At 42.4% G+C, this 22,112-nt stretch overlaps 1 protein-coding gene and 1 long non-coding RNA gene across 3 annotated transcripts; one reads left to right on the plus strand and one right to left on the minus strand.

Annotated features, from left to right (window-relative positions):
- Window positions 1–652: 652 nt before the first annotated feature.
- LOC117529544 (protein crumbs homolog 2-like) lies at window positions 653–21,528 on the minus strand. Of its 2 annotated transcripts, none has more exons than XM_034192362.1 (2): window positions 21,405–21,528; window positions 653–1,038 (listed from the first exon to the last, which is right to left on the minus strand). In XM_034192362.1, the coding sequence occupies exons 1-2, from the start codon at window positions 21,456–21,458 to the stop codon at window positions 763–765; spliced, it is 330 nt and encodes a 109-aa protein (XP_034048253.1). In that variant the 5' UTR covers window positions 21,459–21,528; the 3' UTR covers window positions 653–762. The 2 variants fall into 2 exon arrangements, with proteins under 2 accessions (XP_034048253.1, XP_034048254.1); XM_034192363.1 differs by having other exon boundaries at window positions 663–995.
- LOC117529545 lies at window positions 9,006–20,563 on the plus strand. Its single transcript, XR_004566036.1, has 3 exons — window positions 9,006–9,016; window positions 18,226–18,230; window positions 20,481–20,563. It is a non-coding gene; the product is annotated as an uncharacterized LOC117529545 (long non-coding RNA).
- Window positions 21,529–22,112: the final 584 nt, after the last annotated feature.

The raw sequence follows: 22,112 nt of genomic DNA on the forward strand, positions 1-22,112 counted from the left end.
CAGGCTGGCTTATAAAGTGCATACCTGGCAACCCGATCAAAAACAAAAGTAAAGCTGCACTCAGCCACGTTCTCGGCCAGAACTGCAACAAATGCTGTTTCTGCTTCTAATTTTTATCCCAAAGGAGAAAAATCAAACAGGTATCCAGCTGTACTCACGAGGACGAGCCCGTTTAAAGACATCTGAACATGACTGAAGCCGTTAAGAGTACAGACACGCGGAAGTGGCCACATAATGATGCTGATTTGGCGAATCAGGATGAAATTTTTGTTACAGCTTAAAAATTTCACCCTGATTTTAAAACCAGTGCCGTTGATGTCCGTAATGACTGTGTGTACCAAGTTTGTATAAGATTGACAAAGATGGATCAAAGAGTTACCGTGATGCTTCAAACCGCGGCCTGATTTACTATTTTGGTTGAAACGGGAAGGAACGGTGCTCTGTGGAATAGGAGTATTAGAAACGCTGAAACGTTGAGCACTTTCATAACCATTTGGCTGTGCTGCAACTCCAAATGCCCGTCTGTCCGACACCAGTTGATCGTGCCTACGGTTCATTCCTTGTTGTCCCATCTGATCGCTGATTTGTCCATCTGGAAATGTTTCAGGGACCATTTTCATTGACTACATTCAGCAAAAACTCACCTCCCACATGGTCACAGAGCACCACAACCTCTTCTCCAACACACATCCGGTAGGCTAATACGGCTTTTCACTGTGCTTCTCGTGACGCTGGGTCACTCGGTCCAAACTCTGCGACCCGTCACCCAGCTCTCAGATGAGCCGTTCCTCCGGTGGAACTCTGAGCATTCTGTCCATCTCCAGGCGAGCGCCGGCCAGCTCCTGAGCACTGGGGCTGTAGGCTCCCTCTGACTGGCGCTTCTTTCTGGTCGTTAGCGCCGTGTAGGTCAAGCCAGTAATCAGAAGCAGTGAGCAGAAGCAGAGCAGAGGGACGATGACCTTCAGCCAGGACAGCAGCTCCATGTGTGCTTGTTTCTGTAACACGGGTCAGAGTTTTCTTCAGTGACAGACACTTTGACTAAAGCAGAATAAAAGTCAGTATTTTTAAAGCGAAAGCTTCTTTTCATCTTCCCGAGAAACACAGTAAGTCACCATGTGGAAGCAGAACAAGAAGTGCGTGCTCTGTTTCTGTGACATACAGAGTTAAATATTCACCCCACTGGGTTTTTACACATTTTAATTTGTTTGTGCCATTTCAAACTCAAAAAGCAATACAGGCGCCTAGCAGCTGACTTAGAACTGGTGCGGACCAGGGGAATCTGATTTGTTTAATTAAAACAAATCTATATGCTATATTAAAGCTGTACGGCCTTTCAAATTTTTAAGATTTAAGTCAGAAAAATAATTTTCTTACCATTATAATTTTATTTATTAGTCTTTAAATAAGGCTGAGTTACCCGGGTCCGCCAATCCGGATCCAGATCACCTCCAAAATTTATTGGAGTCTTCCCTGGCATGATATGTATCTGTGTTGAAAATTTGATGCGATTCTGTGAAGTCATGTTGATGTAATCCTTCAACGCCTATAGCCTATATAAAGTGAATCTTGATCCAGAACCCAGATTCAGATCTGGATCGCCTCCAAAATTCTGGGGAGTCTTCCGTGTCCAAATATGTATCTGTTGTGCAAATTTGGTGAGAATCCATGGAGTAATTTTGATGTAATTCTTCAAAGCGTATGTAAAGTGAAAACTTGATCCAGAATATGGATTCGGATCCAGATCCAGATCAACTCCAAAATTTATTAGATATAAAGTGAATCTTCATCCAGAATTCAGATTTGGATCTGGATCACTTCCAAAATTCAGTGGATCTTCCATGCTCTAATATGGATCTGTTGTGCAAACTTGGTGAAAATCTGTGAAGGAGTTTTGAAGTAATCATTCAAAACCTATACTTTATACAAAGCCTATAATCTTGATCCAGAATCTGGATTCAGAGCTGGATCACCTCTGAAATTTATTGGAGTCTTCCATGGCTTAATATGTGTCTGTTGAAAATTTGGTGAGAATCCGTGAAGTAGTCTTGATGTAATCCTTCGAACCCCTCATAAAGTGAATCTTGATACAGAATCCGGATTCGGATCTGGATCACCTCCAAAATTTATTGGCGTTATCCCTGGCGTAATATTCAAAGGATTCAAAAGGAGTTTATTTATTGTCATATGCACATAGGAACATGTTCCCTGCAATTGCCAGTTAGGAGCAGAGGTAGCCTTTTTTGGCGCCCGGGGACCCAGCTCCAGATGTATATCCCTGCCCTAGGTCACGAGCAGGGCGAGCAAACCTTGACCGGCCTCATGACACACTTAACAACACACATAAGCCGGTTCGGTACATGAACACATACGAGGTCTGTGAGAAAAGAAATGGACCTTTTTGTTTTTTTCAAAAACTATATGGATTTGAATCACGTGCGATTACATCAGACAAGCTTGAACCCTCGTGCGCGAGTTTTTTCATGGCTGTCGGTTGCGTCATTCGCCTGTGGGCGGGCGGGCGTTAAGTGAGCATTGGTCCACCCCTCCCGTCGGAATTCCTTTGTCTGAAAACTTGCTGAGAGACTGGCACTTTGCTTTATCAAAATTTTTTCAGAAACTGTGAGGCAGATCCGAGTGGACACCATTCAAGAAATTCAAACGGTTTTCGGTGAAAATTTTAAGGGCTGATGAGAGATTATGGAGTGTTACTGTCGCTTTAAGGACTGCCCACGGAGCCGGACGGCGCGCCGCACCCGAGCCGCCGTCGTCAGCCTGTTTCGAGCTGAAAACTTCCAAATTTAAGCCTCTGTTGACCCAGGACGTCATGAGAGAACAGAGAAGTTTCAGAAGAGGTCAGGATCAGCAGTTTATCCGGACATTCCACTGTTAAAGGAGATTTTGTAATGAAAGACGTGTGGACGGATTCGAGCGTCGGCACCCAGCCGCTCATGGCGCGGCGCCACAGCAAAACACCTCCGTTGGAAGCCTTCCAGGACAAGTTTGAACATGCCCAGCTATTAAACAATTTCTCGGATACTCACTCGACTGAAAGCCATCGAAAGCCGCCTAAATCTTATGAACGGTTATCAACACGGAGGCGTTTTCATGTGGCGCCGTGCGATGAGCGGCTGCGTCCAGACGCGCGAATCCGTCCGCACGTCTTTCATTACAAAACACTCGGATCTGCCTCACAGTTTCTGAAAAAATTTTGATAAAGCAAAGCGCCAGTCTCTCAGCAAGTTTTCAGACAAAGGAATTCCAACGGGAGGGGTGGACCAGTGCTCACTCAAAGCCTGCCCACAGGCGAATGACGCAACCGACAGGCGTGAAAAAACTCACGCATCCGCACGAGGGTTCAAGCTTGTCTGATGTAATCGCACGTGATTCAAATCCATATAGTTTTTGAAAAAAATAAAAAGGTCCGTTTCTTTTCTCACAGACCTCGTATAAAAGCACACACAAGGAAAGAATTGGGAAAAGAAAAACCTCCATTGCTGCTGTGTTGAACTCACGCAGCACCACTGGAGAGCAAAAAAAAAACCCATAGCACAGAAAAACAGTCATAACAAAAAAAACAAATCACGACAGACGACAGCCGAGACTTGGATGTGTCCAGTGTCCAGACAGACAGCCCGGAAGGCCGCACGTGAGGCGCCACTGACAGGCCTTATCTGTCCATCCTGGGGGGGATCCCAGTCCTGAATCAGTCCACCAGAGTCTCAAGGTCCCACAATCAACATCTCAGGACTGGGAAGGGAGGGAGGGAGGGAGGGAGGGGGAAGAGGAAGAGGCGGGGGAGACAAGGAGTGAGGCTATCAGGAGTGTTCCTCGGGGGGAGGATTTTATCCCAGCGGCCTTGAAGGACAGCTGGTGTTTGGAAACCAAATAGATATCCAGATTAACAGACGCCTGGCAGATTCCACAGTCTGAAACTTCAGAGTGGCTCCCAAATACATCTGAATAGAGGAGATGTGGTCTTACTGACGATCATATGTATCTGTTGTGCCAATTTGTTGAGAATCTGTGAAGTAGTTTTGACATAATCCTTCAAAGCGTATATAAAGTGAAATCTTGATCCAGTATCTGGATCTGGATGTGGATCAGCATCACCTCCAAAATTTATTGGAGTCTTCCTTGGCGTAATATGTATCTGTGTTGAAAAATTGGTAAGAATTCCTGAAGTAATTTTGACATAATCCTTCAAAGCCTATATTGTTGAACAGGTTATTTATTTCAGCAACAACACAGCAGCATAAAGACAACATATCAAACAAATAAAAAAAACAAGATCAAATTTAACACCGTGTGCCTGAAAAGGGGGTGGGAAGAAGCAAAGCTTATAAATTACCCACCCCTCATACCCCATCCCAAAAGTCCAAGTCCAACATATAATTACACTTATGCTCACACTCCTATATATAAAAATAAGCAAATTAAATACATACATCCACAAATGTATACATCTTTTTTTTTTTTTTTTTTAATTATGATTTTCTTTATATCCAAAAATTATTAATTTCTTATAATGTTTCTTAAAACAGACTAAAGAACTACATAATCTAATTTCCACAGGACATTTGTTCCAAATCTTCACCCCTTTAACTGAAACACAAAAACCCTTGACATTAGTACGTACGGGAGGCTTCTTAAAAACCATACATCCTCGTAAACTGTATTCAGATTTCCTGATCTTGAACAGGCTGTGGACATAAAGTGGCAAGGCCTGGTTATTAGCTTTGTACAAAGTTTGTATGGTGATATAATCCACTAAATCTCTAAATTTCAGTAAATTTAAAGTCATAAACAGAGAATGCGTTGGCTCAAGATAAGGTTTATTACAGATGATTCTGATGGCATGTTTTTGTAAAAGAAATACATGATTGGTATTTGATTTGTAAGTGTTACCCCAGAGTTCGATACAATATGTCATATATGGTACAATTAAAGAATGATATAATCTGAGTAGCCCATCCTGGGACAATATGTCCTTGACCCTGTACATGATAGCGATAGATTTTGACATTTTAAATTTTATATAATTTATATGAGGTTTCCAGCTGAGTTTATTGTCAATTATAACACCTAGAAATTTGTTCTCAGTTACTATCTGTATTTCCATATTGTTAATGGTTACACTTTTACATTTAGGCACAAGTTTATTTCCAAAAATCATACATTTGGTTTTCCCAAGATGAAGTGACAATTTATTAGCATCAAACCAAGCCTTAAATTTATCCAGTTCGTTTACCACCGTGTCCAGAAGCTGTTCAAGATTATCACCACTGCAAAATACAGTTGTGTCATCTGCAAAAAGAACACACCTCAGTACCCGTGACACATAACATATATCATTTATATATAAAATAAATAACAAAGGACCTAACACTGAACCCTGGGGCACCCCACACGTAATTTCCCGAAATTCAGAATCAATGTTATTGTATTGAACATACTGATACCGACCATGTAAATAACTATTTATCCAGTCATATGCTAATCCTCTGATTCCATATTTCTGTAATTTAGTTAGCAATATTTCATGATTGACAGTGTCAAACGCTTTCTGTAAATCAAAAAAAATACCTACTGTATATTGCTTGTTATCGACTGCAGTCGCTATATTTTCCACGAAATCCATCAATGCATGTGAAGTAGTCCTAGATTTTCTAAATCCATATTGTTCTTCACAGAGTATCTCATGCTTTAGTAAGTAATTATCCAGTCTTTTTACAAATTTTTTTTCTAGTATTTTAGAAAATTGGGGTAAAAGTGAGATAGGTCTGTAATTTGAAAAAGTGTGTTTGTCACCAGTTTTAAACAAAGGTATTACTTTGGCTATCTTCATCTGTGAAGGAAATTTACCAAAACGTAATGATATATTACAAATATAAGTGAAAGGTTTTACTATACAATCAATGATTTTTTTCAACAAAGCCATATCCAAATTATTGAAGTCCTTTGATTTCTTACTTTTAGAATTCTGCACCAGATCAATTATTTCTTTTTCATTTGTTCCACCAACAAACATTGACACAGATTTATTAAATGTTATCTTATTTTCAAAAGATTTAACGCTCAATGAATCAATATTACTGGCAAGATTTTTACCTACATTGACAAAATATTCATTAAAATGGTCAGCAATGGTCTCATTATCTTCTATCACAGTATTATTGGAAAGAAAAAAAGAAGGATAATCTCTACCATTTTTGTTCTTTTTTATTACTTCATTTAAAATATTCCATGTATTTTTTATATTCTTATTTTTAACAAGTAAGTCACTATAATATCTTTTCTTACTAAATCTCATAATATGAATTAATTTATTCTTATATATTTTATATTTACTTTCAGCTTCCTTTGATCTCGATTTTATAAATTGTTTATACAGTAAGTTCTTCTTTTTACATGCCCTCTGAAGACCCTTGGTTATCCATGGTTTATTGCTGTATTGGTTAGTATATATCTTGTTAACAAGAGGACAGTGTTTATCGTATAACTTAGAAATGATAGAAATAAAACCATCATAAGATTCATCAACATCATCAACATAAACATCATTCCAATTCTGGCATAATAAATCCACCCTTAAATTATCAACAGTTATTGGTGTGACATTTCTACTCAATCTATTACAATCCTTTTGAAACACTCGATCATGTGATGCAAAAACAGTAAATACTGGCAGGTGATCACTAATATCATTTACCAGCAATCCCGCAATGACATTACCAGATATGACATTGGTTAAAATATTGTCAATAAGGGTTGTTGAATTCACAGTTGGATGAATGATGGTCGGAAATACTCCCAAACAATATAAAGAATTTATAAATGAAGTGGTTTGTGGATGATTGTGAGGATTTAGAAAATCGATATTAAAATCACCACAGATAAATAAATGTGAATTCTTATTTATTTTGTTGTACATTCCCATAATTACTTCTTCAAAAGTATCAATATTTGCTCCGGGAGCTCTGTATAAACAACTAACAACCGTATTTTTTGAATTTATGGATGTAATTTTAACCGTAACACATTCCATGATATTATCAACTGTGAATGACATATTGTGAACTAATTTACAGTTGTAATCAGACCTTACATATAATGCCACACCCCCGCCTCTTCTCTTCTGTCGATTTACCTGAAACAATTGATAACCTTCCAACTGTACAAGATCTTGATTGACATCAGTTAACCATGTTTCTGATATAGCGATCACTGAAAAACTTTTTCTAGATGTATCTAAACAATTGTTTATCCTTGAAAAATTCCGAGAAAGACTTCTACTATTAAAATGTATTATTGAAAAATCTCCATCTTTAATTTTATAATCATTAAATTGTTCTTCTGTAAAATAATTACATTGTCGCTCGATATTGTCACTAAAAAAGGAATCTGGATCTGATTCAAGTTCAAAATGGCGAGAGGCAGGATGACTATAATTAAATGTTTCCAAACAGAGCTCCTTGGCAGAAATAAACTGATTATTAACCGTGTTCATTATATTATATACAGATTTTCCTCCATCATCACAATCAACCAGTACATTTCTTTATGTATTACTTCACAACTTACATCAGTTAAACTTACTAATATCATGTTCATCTTTAATCCATAAGGTTTTAGCTTCTTCAGGTGTTCCATTTAATTTAATATAAACTTTACAGTTAAATGTCCATGTAGCCTGTATCTTGTTTTGTTTTCTTAAAAATCGTGCCTGTCTTGCTAAATCTGAATTTTTCTTGGTCAAGTATTCATTTATATATACATTCGTTCCTTTTAAATTCTTTGCTTGTTTTAGAATTGCAATCTTCTGTTTCCTGTTTGTAAGCCTCAATAATATGACTTTAGGTTGATTTTGACCTCTCCGCGGTAAAAGGTGACTACTATCGATATCATTAGGGTTTATTAAAATTCTTTGTCCTTCAAAAGTGAAATCACCTGTTCCTCTACAGAGAGGTTGTCCATTTCAGAGGGCTCCCTTCCTGAAGCCACCGCTCTTGCATAACTTCGAGGCTTAATGTCCAAACCTGTAATGAGAAGGTCATTTGACCTAGTCTGTTGTTCAAGTTCTGCAATTCGATTTTCCATAAGTTTTAATGATTTGTCTTTCTCTTCATTTGCCTTTTGTAATTCAACAACTTGTTTTGTTAATTCCAATATTTTTTGTTGTTGTTGTGAAATAATTTTCAGTTGATCAGCCACTTCTTTAATGGGCTTCATTTGTGCTGACATCTCATTTAACATTTTTCTAATGTCCTCAAGTTCTTCCTCCATAAACACAGTACCCTTTTTTGGAGCCATAGCTGACGGGTCCTGAAGGCGAACCTACGACGCCGACAGCAGGAGGTCCAACAGGCAGCAGCCGCAGATTTAGTAGGCCTCAAAACAGGCCGACGCGGTATAAGCACCCCTCGAGGCAAGCCGACAAACGACCACTGCAAATCTCCCAGCAGCAGCAGCAGCAGCGGTCTCAATGGATCTGATGGCAGCTGACAAATGCAGACGATGGTATCCAGCAGCAGCAACACGACGGATCCAACCGCCCCTGAGATGGTTGACGCATGCTAACAGCAGCGTCTCAGGCAAGCGTCAACCGCAACCCACCAGCCGTACTGCAGCCGCAGATCTTACAGGCCACAAAGGCGAGCTACTGGACTTCGACAGCGGTGTTCCAATCATTACAATAGCCGCAGGACTTACTTCGAGTTTTTCGCTGGTGGTCACAATACCGTTCTAACAGCAGAGCTAACGTTGAACATGGGCAAGAAGCCCTGTGAGCGTGAGCAGGAAGCCCGTGACGTGAGCAGGATGGTGGAATGAGCAGCTGAAGCGAATCTTGAAGTGAAGTGAATATGAAGTGAATCTTGATCCAGAATCTGGATTCAGATCTGGATTACCTCCAAAATTCAGGGGAGTTTTCTGTGTCCTAATATCTGTCTGTTGTGCAAATTTGGTGAGAATATGTGAACTAGTTTTGACGTAATCCTTCAGTCCTGACTGTGTGTTTGTGTGTGTGTGTTCGCACACGTGTGCTTTCCATCTAAGGGCCCAGTTACCTTCCCCTTGGTGCCCTCAGTCACCATACTAAGTTTGGTGTTGTAGATATATATATATATATATATATATATATATATATATATATATATATATATATATATATATATATATATATATATATATATATATATATACGAGGTCTGTGAGAAAAGTATCCCAAAAATGGCCCACAGCGGCGGAGGGCGCACCGCGCCCCGAGCGGCCATTGACAGGCTGGAACGAGCATATCACTTCCAAATTTAAGGCATGTTCCAACTTGTCCTGTGAGACTTCCAACATGGAGGTGTTGTTTGTCCCGCGCCATGAGCGGCTGCATCCCGACGCGCGAATCCGTCCGCACGTCTTTCATTACAAAATCTCCTTTAACAGTGGAATGTGCTGATAAAGTGCTGATCCCGACCTCTTCTGAAACTTTTCTGCTAGTCACACGACGTCCTGCATCAACAGAGCCTTAAATTTGGAAGTGGTCTGCTCGTTCCAGCCTGTCGATGGCTGCTCGGGGCGCAGTGCGCCCTCCGCCGCTGTGGGCCGTTTTTAATCCAGTTTTAATGGTCCTTAATCCGTGTGATACTGATAGAATCTTCAACGAAAACCATCTGAATCTTCCAAATGGTTTCCATCTGGCTGTCTGGCAGAGTTTCTGAAAAAACTTTCATGGAACAAAGCGGCAGTCGCTCCGCCATTCCTAAACAATAAAAATCCGACGAGGGGGGTGGACCAGTGCTCACTCAAAGCCTGCCCATAGGCGAATGACGCAACCGACAGGCATGAAAAAACTCACGCATGCGCACAAAGATTCAAGCTTGGCTCATGCAAGCGCACATGATTCAAATCCATATAGTTTTTGAAAAAAATAAAAAGGTCGGATAGTTTTCTCACAGACCTCGTGTGTATGTATATATATATATATATCTGTGTGTGTGTGTTTGAGGTGTTCCGAGCACATCCCATTGGGAGGAGGCCCCGGGGAACACTCAGGACACGCTGGAGGGACTACGTCTCGCAGCTGGCTTGGGAACGCCCCAGGGTTCCCCCGGGGGAGCTGGGGGATTTGTCTGTGGATCGGGAGGTCTGGGCAGCTTTGCTTGAGCTGCTGCCCCCGCAACCCGACCTCGGATGAAGCAGAAGAAAATGGATGGATGGACTCAACAAAAATATAAACGCAACACTTTTGGTTTTGCTCCCATTTTGTATGAGATGAACTCAAAGATCTAAAACTTTTTCCACATACACAATATCACCATTTCCCTCAAATATTGTTCACAAACCAGTCTAAATCTGTGATAGTGAGCACTTCTCCTTTGCTGAGATAATCCATCCCACCTCACAGGTGTGCCATACCAAGATGCTGATTAGACACCATGATGAGTGCACAGATGTGCCTTAGACTGGCCACAATAAAAGGCCACTCTGAAAGGTGCAGTTTTGTTTTATTGGGGGGATACCAGTCAGTATCTGGTGTGACCACCATTTGCCTCATGCAGTGCAACACATCTCCTTCGCATAGAGTTGATCAGGTTGTCAATTGTGGCCTGTGGAATGTTGGTCCACTCCTCTTCAATGGCTGTGCGAAGTTGCTGGATATTGGCAGGAACTGGTACACGCTGTCGTATACGCCGGTCCAGAGCATCCCAAACATGCTCAATGGGTGACATGTCCGGTGAGTATGCCGGCCATGCAAGAACTGGGACATTTTCAGCTTCCAAGAATTGTGTACAGATCCTTGCAACATGGGGCCGTGCATTATCCTGCTGCAACATGAGGTGATGTTCTTGGATGTATGGCACAACAATGGGCCTCAGGATCTCGTCACGGTATCTCTGTGCATTCAAAATGCCATCAATAAAATGCACCTGTGTTCTTCGTCCATAACAGATGCCTGCCCATACCATAACCCCACCGCCACCATGGGCCACTCGATCCACAACATTGTCATCAGAAAACCGCTCACCCACACGACGCCACACACGCTGTCTGCCATCTGCCCTGGACAGTGTGAACCGGGATTCATCCGTGAAGAGAACACCTCTCCAACGTGCCAAACGCCAGCGAATGTGAGCATTTGCCCACTCAAGTCGGTTACGACGACGAACTGGAGTCAGGTCGAGACCCCGATGAGGACGAAGAGCATGCAGATGAGCTTCCCTGAGACAGTTTCTGACAGTTCGTGCAGAAATTCTTTGGTTATGCAAACCGATTGTTTCAGCAGCTGTCCGAGTGGCTGGTCTCAGACGATCTTGGAGGTGAACATGCTGGATGTGGAGGTCCTGGGCTGGTGTGGTTACACGTGGTCTGCGGTTGTGAGGCTGGTTGGATGTACTGCCAAATTCTCTGAAACGCCTTTGGAGACGGCTTATGGTAGAGAAATGAACATTCAATACACGAGCAACAGCTCTGGTTGACATTCCTGCTGTCAGCATGCCAATTGCACGCTCCCTCAAATCTTGCGACATCTGTGGCATTGTGCTGTGTGATAAAACTGCACCTTTCAGAGTGGCCTTTTATTGTGGACAGTCTAAGGCACACCTGTGCACTAATCATGGTGTCTAATCAGCATCTTGATATGGCACACCTGTGAGGTGGGATGGATTATCTCAGCAAAGGAGAAGTGCTCACTATCACAGATTTAGACTGGTCTGTGAACAATATTTGAGAGAAATTTTGATATTGTATATGTGGAAAAAGTTTTAGATCTTTGAGTTCATCTCATACAAAATGGGAGCAAAACCAAAAGTGTTGCGTTTATATTTTTGTTGAGTGTATATGTGTGTATGTGCGTGTGTGTGCGCGCGTGTGTGTGCGTGTTTTGAAATCTGTGTCTGGAAAAAATGAATAATTACTCTGTTTGGTTTGCTAGCACTGCTGTCAGATGCCACAACACCACTGTCAACTTTGGGCCACTAAACAGGATCAGGGCACCCCCCATATTTTCCCCCCAACGCCAACGTTATTCCCCCGGCCCTTTTCCCCTCCGTTCATTGGCTCGTGGGGCTAAGTGGACGTACCAGTGATCCCGGTGTCGCCAACCGAATGGCCCCCCCCTAAAAAATCTGTCTTCCCTGCCTTCACTGTGCATATGTGTCATTAGTTCACAGATTAACACCTTGTTTCTGCTTCAAACTGCCTCCAGTCATCATGTGTCTCAGTGACAGATATCTGAAGCTTTTATACAACAATCATTTACACATAAATTCAGGATGATTTCATCATAAAAAACAGAGGAAGCGATCAGAGCGCCACAGCTCCACAAGCTGCTAGCTGCTGCGTTCACTGTGCCTCCGTAATTTCAAAGTCTCACCGATTTTCACCTCGTTTCTGCTTAAAACTGACTTTAGGATGATTTAAGAGGTTTTACTTTGTCATCTGATGTTTAATAATCCCATAAATCCATTTGATTGCTTTGGGTGGAGAGGCTCTGTCTTAGATGAGCTGCTGTGGTCTGAAATGACACTTGTGCAGTGGAGGCAGGGTGGACCAAATTTCAGGGGTGGACCGTTCGGTCTGCGACACCGGCCCAGTACCCCTGCATGTTGTAGACCTTCAGTTGCCTCCTCATTACAGGCGGACCACCACCAGCCGGCCATTTCTTCTCACGACAACAGCACAGATGGTCCACGATTTCTAGTATGTTCTGCCGAAGCACATTTACGTGTCCTTGCACAGGCTAATCACTGGTTCATAGTTATAGGTGAAACTTTTGAAATTGTGCTGGAATTATTTTTCCAACTCTACACAATCCACACTTTAGTTAACAGCCAGGTTATCCCTCGCTACCGTGCTGTGCTTCTGAACAAAGAGGGGGGAACTTATAGTTTCCGTTTCACAGCACTGAAGCAGGCAGAGGACAACTTAAATCCAGTCACCGTTTTGATGGAATTTGAGCAGGCACCCCTCAGTGCACTCTGCACCACCTTCCCAAAAACAGAATCACAAGGATGCCTTTACCACTTTACCCAGTGTGAGTGTCGTCGGGTGCAGGCGGAAGGGCTCCAGGAGAGATGTGCTGCTGACGCCAAGCTCTCCCTTGGAACCAGGATGTTGCCTGCTCTGGCCTTTGTGCCACCAGAAGATGTGGTCACTTTGTTTGAGCTGGTTCATGAGGGACAGCCTGAGGAGCTCCAGCCTATGGTCGACTACTTTGAGGACACCTTTGTCAGTCGCCCAAGTAGGAGAAAGTGCAAGGGTCCAGTTTTTGACCTCACTATGTGGAAGGTATCAGCCAGAACACAGGAAGGGCTGCCACAGGCTGGCACCACTGCACAGCTGCTAGTGTCAGCTGGCACCACCCCAACATCTGGGTGTTCTTCGATATACTAAAGAAGGAACAAACTATGAACAGAGTCGTCGTCCAGCAGCCTGCCCCACCACAACACCGCGTGTACCAGGACACCGCGCAGAATTCAAACCGCTGTGGCCGACTACCAAGAGACTTCCTCCGCAGTTTACCCACAATTTTCAGCTGTAAACAATGTCTTAAAAAAATTATATTTTGCATATTTGAAAAGACTCACTGATAGATCAACACCTTACATGCCAAATTATCAAATAGTAATGTCAGTTTTCATGCTTGTTTTGTAAATATTTAGTTGTTACAAATAAAGTCCCAATAAAACAGAAATATGTTTTGTTTGTATTTACTGTCGTATGTACAGTTTGAAAGGTAAATACAATGTAGTACAAAAGAAAACATGCCCGGGGGGGGGGTGCCCTGGAACCCTGACAAAATATCTGGTCAAAGGTCATCTCATCCAGGTTCTCCTCACTGACTGCACGGTCAACTTTCTCTCTTTAACAGAGACATGACAATAACCTAATGACGTTTGCAGGGATGGGCGTTCTGCGAATCTGCTAATCTGCGATGAGCTACCGCAGCGTAAATCAACAGTGGGTCTTTAAAGCAGACACACTAAGTGTACATGCAAATCTTTACTATTTTAACTTGGAAATAAACGGACGAACACAAAGTTTATAGTGCGATTATGGTGTGTGTGTTTAAGCCGCAGAAGAAATAAAGCCAGCGAGCCGCGGAGCCAGCGAGGACCACAGAGGCAGCTCTCCAGGAACCCATGGTTTGGTTCTAGCTGGTTTGGTGCAATACAGGTGAACAGCAGTCTGGCGCACAGCGCACAATCACGGGTCTGTACTAAAGTGGTCTGTACTAAATGCTGCTGTGAATCTGTGAATTGAAAACCCATATTTTAAAGGGACCAGGTGTGGGAGGGGCCGGAGGTTTGGGCCAAACCCATGTCTAAACATGCCCCAACATGGCGTTATCATGGCGCTATCACGACACTACGTGGCTTACTGTCGCTGATGCAAGCCATTCGAGGCTCTAATGACAGGTTGGTCGTGGCTCACTAGAGGCTGCTACGTGGCGCATGCGGGGTACAGAGAGGCACACAGAGGCACCTTCATAGCGGATACGTGATAGATGAAAATGTGGGTCATTCTTCAAATAATCGCAGACACCCCATGCGTGGCTCATTATTCATCCTTCAGTATTTGGAGGGACTGAGGCTTTATTCATTAAGACCCCACATGTATTATGCAAAACTGTGTGCAAAAAAACAGCACTTTGTTGTCAGAAAGTACACCATTTTTAAATAACATGGCTCCAGTTGCCAGTTATATCACTCTGTTGTGACTCAGATGCTGAAGCAAATCTTTTTCAATCGTCTGCAAGACTGTGAATTCTTTTCTGACCTACTGTTTGACGCAGCAACTCAGCGCACTAAAGGACTGTTCTCATGAACAGCTGCTTACAGGCACTGTGGGGGCAACTTGAATGGTTACCTTCACCGAGGGAAACGTGTCTGAATCAAGGAGGTTGTGCACAGACAACATATCTGTGGGTGCACATCCAGCCTCTGTTTTCCGGGCAAGAAAGTTTCTGGCCACCAGAACCTCCTCCGTTTTCAGGTGGATCCTGTAGTATTTTGCAAGTTCATTCAGGTGTGATTCACTCAAGAAGTTCTCAGATTTAGGACTGTGTGCCTGGAGGCCTTTTCGCAGCCCTGCATTTACACTGCAAAATCTTTTCTCAAGCTCACCGACCATCTGATCCACACATGGAAAAAGTAACTCTCTTTTGAGTGTGTGTGAGTTGTTCAGATCAGTGCGTGAACCTGAAGGTTCCTCCACCGCAAAATCCTCCATTTTCCTCTGTTTACGCCTCATCTTAGCACCTGGTTCACAGGGCTTTGGTTCTCTCATACAGCTCTGTGGCAAATGCTTGTGTTTGCCCTTAAGTGTGTCACACACTGCTTGTTTGCAGATCAAAGCTTCTGCCAAGTCTAAAGTCTCTTTCTGAAGTTTGTGGAGTCCTTCAGTTATAGACAGAAGTGACTGAAACATCAGTAGTCCTGAGACTGCTTAGAACTTACACAAATGGCTAACTGCTCTGATTTTTCATCTCTTGCCTCATCTGCCATGATGGCATAGATTTTGGACTTTGTCATTTCAGATACAATGAGACCAGTAACGTCCTGGCCACAGCAGTCAATCATCTCATTCTGGGATGTTGCTGAGGTATACTGAGCATTTGATGGGCGGTTATGTTTTTGAAGAAAAGGATCAAAGGCTCCTTCAAAAGCTCCACGCATGCAAGAAAATGTCCTCCGTTTATGCTGTCTCTACCTTCATCACGGCCACGAAAAGGTTGTCCCCATCTTCCTAACATAGAAGTAACTGCAACAGTTTGTCTGAGGGACTCTCTTCTCTCGACGATCTCACTCACATTTGTAGATGTTATCATCAGTGCAACGTTTCCCTGTTTGCTAGTTGCCTGGTAGCTTTTCCAGAAAACAACGCTGTCCTTGTGTGTTTGTGCCGTCTCATGTTTGCCAAAGCTTTCTTTCAGTTCTTGTAACCACTACGGACCAAATTACCATGTTTGATGTTTTTCCCAACACTCCACATGGGAAGCAGAAAGCTGAATTCTGGTTAACTGAATATTCTAGCCAGTTGTGCTTTTCAAACCAGCTGTGGTGAAATGCTCACATCTCTGTACCAAAACTATCTTGTGGGTAGCTCTTCAGCGTTACCTGTCTGGGCCCTGTGTCTTTATCACCTAAATCCAACCATGTAATGTAAATGAGTTGCTGCAGCTGCTTCATCAGTTTCCCTCTCCTGGTCTGTTTGCTCTCCTTCTCTCTCTGTAATAGTAACTTGATCTTTCTCGCCCTCTTGATCCATCTGGATCCATTTGCTCTCTCTGACTTGACTTTGCCTGTTGATCTTTTTCTCCCTCAGCATTTTCTTCTGCCTGGTCCTTCAAAATACACTGAAACACAATGAACTGAATTAATAACTGATCAGCATCCAGGCTAATGCCATGACTTTCAGTCACAACACAGCAAACGTTTGCTCCCAAACATTTTGAAGTCGCATAGATTATATTTTGGGCACATATGACTAAAATGGTTGCAAGTTGCAAACCCTGGAAAAAATATTACTTAAGTGAATTAAAGTAATACTAAGGTACTCTTGAAAATATTTGGATCAGGCTAATTTGGCTATACAGTAGTGTTCAGAATAATTGTAGTGCTATGTGACTAAAAAGATTAATCCAGGTTTTGAGTATATTTCTTATTGTTACATGGGAAACAAGGTACCAGTAGATTCAGTAGATTCTCACAAATCCAACAAGACCAAGCATTCATGATATGCACACTCTTAAGGCTATGAAATTGGGCTATTAGTAAAAAAAAAAAAAAAAAAAAGTAGAAAAGGGGGTGTTCACAATAATAGTAGCATCTGCTGTTGATGCTACAAACTCAAAACTGTTATGTTCAAACTGCTTTTTTAGCAATCCCATGAATCACTAAACTAGTATTTAGTTGTATAACCACAGTTTTTCATGATTTCTTCACATCTGCGAGGCATTAATTTTGTTGGTTTGGAACCAAGATTTTGCTAGTTTACTAGTGTGCTTGGGGTCATTGTCTTGTTAAACACCCATTTCAAGGGCATGTCCTCTTCAGCATAAGGCAACATGACCTCTTCAAGTATTTTGACATATCCAAACTGATCCATGATACCTGGTATGTGATATATAGGCCCAACACCATAGTAGGAGAAACATGCCCATATCATGATGCTTGCACCACATGCTTCACTGTCTTCACTGTGAACTGTGACTTGAATTCATAGTTTGGAGGTCGTCTCACAAACTGTCTGCGGCCCTTGGACCCAAAAAGAACAATTTTACTCTCATCAGTCCACAAAATATTCCTCCATCCTCTTTAGGCCAGTTGATGTGTTCTTTGGCAAATTGTAACCTCTTCTGCACATGTCTTTTATTTAACAGAGGGACTTTGCGGGGGATTCTTGTAAATAAATTAGCTTCAATAAATTAGCTTTTTTTTGCTTTCTTGCTCTCGGCCGAGACGGTCGCATTTTTCTTCTCTCCCTCCCTCCTTACCTTTCCTGCTTCTGTGGCGTGTTGTCTGTGTGGCTGTCAGCTTTGCTCTTCTGGAAACAGCAGAAATGGATCTGATCAAGTGGTCTCTGAACGCAATTGACACTTTTTTCTACAAGACACTCGGGAGCGGAGGACCCGACCTGTCCTGCCGAGACACATGTGATGGGTTACGTGATGGACAGTTGGAGGAAATGGAAGGTCATGTGCCTGTACACGCTGTCTGTGGAGGACGTCGAAGATGTTTATATATTCGGCACGGTGGTGACCGGGTTTCTGCTGTGTGGAGCGGGCATAGCGCTGGTTTACCGGAAAATTAAGAAGGTGGAAGCGGCAATAATTGGCCCGTCCAGGCTGCCCCACATGATTGATTCGATTGGAAGGGCAGTGTCAGCTCAGTCGGCGGGTGTTAACCGCATGTTGGAAACCATTTCTGGGAGAATGGCTGCACTGGAAAACCGCTTTGATCGTCAGTATTGACCACATCTCTTCTCCTCTATTCATATGTATTAAAAGCCACTCTGTTTCAGACTGTGGAATCTTTCAGGCATCTGCTAATCTGGATATCTATTCAGCTCTCCAAACACAGCTGCACTTCAAGGCTGCTGTGATAAAAACCTCCTGAAGAAGAACAAAACTCATGCCTCACTCCCTGGTCTCTCCCCCGCCCTCAGCTTCTCCAGCTCTGACGTTGACTGTGGACAGTGGACTGTTCAGGGCTGGGCCCCTCCTCCCTCCAGGATGGGTGGACAAGGCCGTTGATGGCGCCTAAGGCTGCCTCCGGAGTGTTCTGTCTGATAACTGGACTCATCCAAATCTTGGTCGTCGTCTCTCGTCTTGTTGTTGTTGTGTGATCATTGTTTATTGTGCTGAATGGTTTTTTTTTCCTTCATCGCTGCTGTGTGGTGCAATGCAGCAGCTATGAAGGCTTTTCTCTCTCTAAGTTTACCTTGTGTGTGCTTTTATATGTATTCATGTACCGGGCCGGCTTATGTGTGTTATGTGTGTGTCGTCTGTTGTCATGAGGCCAGTCATGGTTTGCTCAGCCCTGCTGTTGACCAAGGCAGGGATGTACATCTGGAGCTGGTCCCTGGGCACCTAAAGGCGACTTCTGCTCCTAACTAGCAATTAGGATGGGTTAAATGCAGTGGACACATTTCATTGTGCAGGGAACATGTTCCTATGTGCATATGACAATAAAATTCTCTTGAATCTTGAATCTTGAATAATCACACAGGCATCTTCTAACTGTCACAGCACTTACAAGTAACTCCAGACTGTCTTTGATCATCCCGGAGCTGATCAATGGGTGAGCCTTTGCCATTCTGGTTATTCTATCCATTTTGATGGTTGTTTTCCGTTTTCTTCCACGCGTCTCTGGTTTTTTTGGTCAATTTTAAAGCATTGGAGATCATTGTAGATGAACAGCCTATAATATTTTGCACCTGCGTATAAGTTTTCCCCTCTCCAATCAAATTTTTAATCAAACTACGCTGTTCTTCTGAACAATGTCTTGAATGTCCCATTTTCCTCAGGCTTTCAAAGAGAAAAGCATGTTCAACAGGTGCTGGCTTCATCCTTAAATAGGGGACACCTGATTCACACCTGTTTGTTCCACAAAATTGACGAACTCACTGACTGAATGCCACACTACTATTATTGTGAACACCCCCTTTTCTACTTTTTTACTAATAGCCCAATTTCATAGCATTAAGAGTGTGCATATCATGAATGCTTGGTCTTTTTGGATTTGTGAGAATCTACTGAATCTATTGGTACCTTGTTTCCCATGTAACAATAAGAAATATACCCAAAACCTGGATTAATCTTTTTAGTCACATAGCACTACTATTATTCTGAACACTACTATATATATATATATATATATATATATATATATATATATATATATATATATATATATATATATATATATATATATACGTATATATATATATATATTGGCTATCTCCACTGTCTAACCATGACTCTCCTAAATAAAAGCTCAAGTTAAATAAGTGTTATAGTGCAGCTTGACTGAAATGTGTCATATTCCTATCTAGTTACATAAAATTCCAAGTCTGTGCTCGTCTGCCCTGACCTGTACATGTTAACAGGGGTGGAGGAGTGATAATTATTATTATTATGGTGGCCAAGTGGTTAATGCGCTTGGTTTCAGTTTGGAAGGTTCTGGGTTCAAATCCCACACCTGCCACATTTCTCCATGTAATGTGGAGTTGCGTCAGGAAGGGCATCCGGCGTAAAACCTGTGCCAAATCAACATGCAGATCCACCTTGGATTTGCTGTGGCGACCCCGAGTGCAAACAAGGGAGCAGCCGAGGGGACTTATTATTGTCCACTGATGATCATATGAGAATGAGCCCAGTTGCTGTTTCACGGTGTCCAGGACCTTCACAGTGCATTTCACACTAACTAGCTTGCTAAGTGGCAGAGTTCTTTTACAGCTGGAATGTAACTTTTGACCCCCCCCCCCCCCCCCAAAAAAAAAAACAAAAAAAACACTTTTGACCACAAAACAACAAGGTTAAGGTAAGACATGCGCATGGGTCATCTATACACTACATATCCCATGCTGCCCCTGTACAGGGGCGCTCTCGTGCGTAGGGTGCCAGCCATATTTTATAGGTATGGTCGGACATCCGGGTCCTTGATGCGCGCGCACATAGCAACACGCATAGTAACCAGTGAGCCGCTGAAAACAAACCGCTGTCATGCTCATTTCCTACTTAAAGTCCATTGCGCTCGTATCGTTCTGCCACATTTTTTTCTATTTAATATACATCAGTATTCACAAAGAATGCCACGATCGTGTGTTGCAGTTGGCTGTACCAACCACGATATGTTAAAATATTGAAAAGTGCATTTTTTGGGGTCCCAAAGTGCCACAAAAGCCCAGACAGAAGGGATCAGCCAAGTAGACGAGGATGGTCATGGGAATAACGCCGCTGTATCACTAGTTGGCATCGTTTATAGTCAGAACTACGACAGTATCTGATCATCTTCGAACCTCCGACTTTCATTCTTGATTAATGAAAACATTCTTGGCAAATGCTTTCACTTTTGTCCGTCTTCTGCCAGTCCAAGAACTTCACCTTTAGCAGCACAATACAAATGCAGGCGGCCATCCCTCTTAATCATGGCCCCAGTTCAGAGAAAGAAAACCAACAATATAGAGCTGGAGTCCTATTCCATTATTCCTAGCTGAGGTATTCAGGCGACCTGTGACTGGGCCTGCTTTGAACATGCTAATTTTTTCAAAGTAAACGCTTCGGACCCTGCGGAACACTCAGCTAAGAGCACCGAGGGGACGCAGAGACGGCAGCCCTCAGCTTGATCTTGAGATCCAATTATGAATGGCGTGCTCCGAAACGCTCGCCAAAGTTTGACACAAAGCAGCCACGCCTTTTGACCTACAGAAATTCGTTTGATAACTTTTGATCAGCATGGGGTCATGATGATGTGGACCAAATTTGAAGACCATTGGATGAAATCTGTCGGACGAGTTTGTTCAAATGTAAGTACTGGAAATGGCCAAAAATGGCAAAAATTACATCATAATTGAAACTTAAACAATTTATAAATATATTAAGACAGTAAATGAACATTTAACAAAAATTACATAATTAACAGGAAATAACAGGGTTGAGTTCTTCTAAAAACTGTTGAGGTCTAAGGTTCTAAAACATTCTGGACTCACACACCATTCCAACTCATAATAGAAACATTGCACAATTTATTGCCACCCTTGACAAATGAACACTACACAATCTAAAGCACACAGACAACATGCTGGTTTATTTTAAATCTTTTAGGGCTGCGTATCAGTTGAAACTTTCTTCTGTGTGGTAAAGACAAAAGAGATGGTTGGACCTATAAATAATAAAGAAACAAACTTACGTTAATGTCGCAGGTTGGGCCTGTAAATCCGGGTGGACAGTCACACACAAACATGTTGAAACGATCCAAACAGGAAGCACCGTTCCGGCAGGGATTTGACGCACACTTATCAGTTTCCCTCTCGCACCTGCAAGAGAAAAACAAGAAGTGACAAAGTTAAAAGTCATCAAAGGTTCTTTCATGCAGTGCAATTTGGGAGGCCAGTTTAGGCTTCGTAAAGATGTTTTTAGCACACTGTGGGACATCTGATCAGGTTAAAGACAACAGAAGCAATGGCATTTGAACATTAAGTAAATGGTTTGCAAATAAGATGTTTGCACATGTGAACTGTGTGTGTGTGTGCACGTTTATGAATTTATTAAACTACTACATCTTCAACACTTCACTTTTAAAGCGTTTTTTTTAAAGCTGAGATGGACACAAGAACATTTCCAACTTCCAAATATAGTGGATTCTATGACAGTGAGGGAAGCTTCCAAGAAACGAATTGACTTATACCTCTGTCACACATAGCTGGAAGGAATTATGAATCGGCGCACATCCAAAAACTGTTGGATTTCAGTTCCAAAACGTTTTGACAGCCATCTGCGGAAGTCAACACAGTTGGTCAAAATCAGCTGGTGGCTTCGAATGTGACACACATGTTCAAACCTCTCCAGGCACTGTCAAGATGGGACACCTATCTGACGGCGGTCCATGTGTAATTAA

Source organism: Thalassophryne amazonica, chromosome 17, assembly GCF_902500255.1.
Source record: "Thalassophryne amazonica chromosome 17, fThaAma1.1, whole genome shotgun sequence".
NCBI classification, from domain to species: Eukaryota; Metazoa; Chordata; class Actinopteri; order Batrachoidiformes; family Batrachoididae; genus Thalassophryne; species Thalassophryne amazonica.

What these genes read in the sequence shown, in the direction of transcription:
- LOC117529544 (XM_034192362.1), bottom strand. Translation starts at nt 21,458, where the DNA reads ATGTTTGTGTGTGACTGTCCACCCGGATTTACAGGCCCAACCTGCGAC. An exon ending in GCCCAACCTGCGACATTAAC is followed by an intron (nt 1,039 to 21,404) that starts GTAAGTTTGTTT and finishes ATTCTGCTTTAG; the next exon opens with TCAAAGTGTCTGTCACTGAA.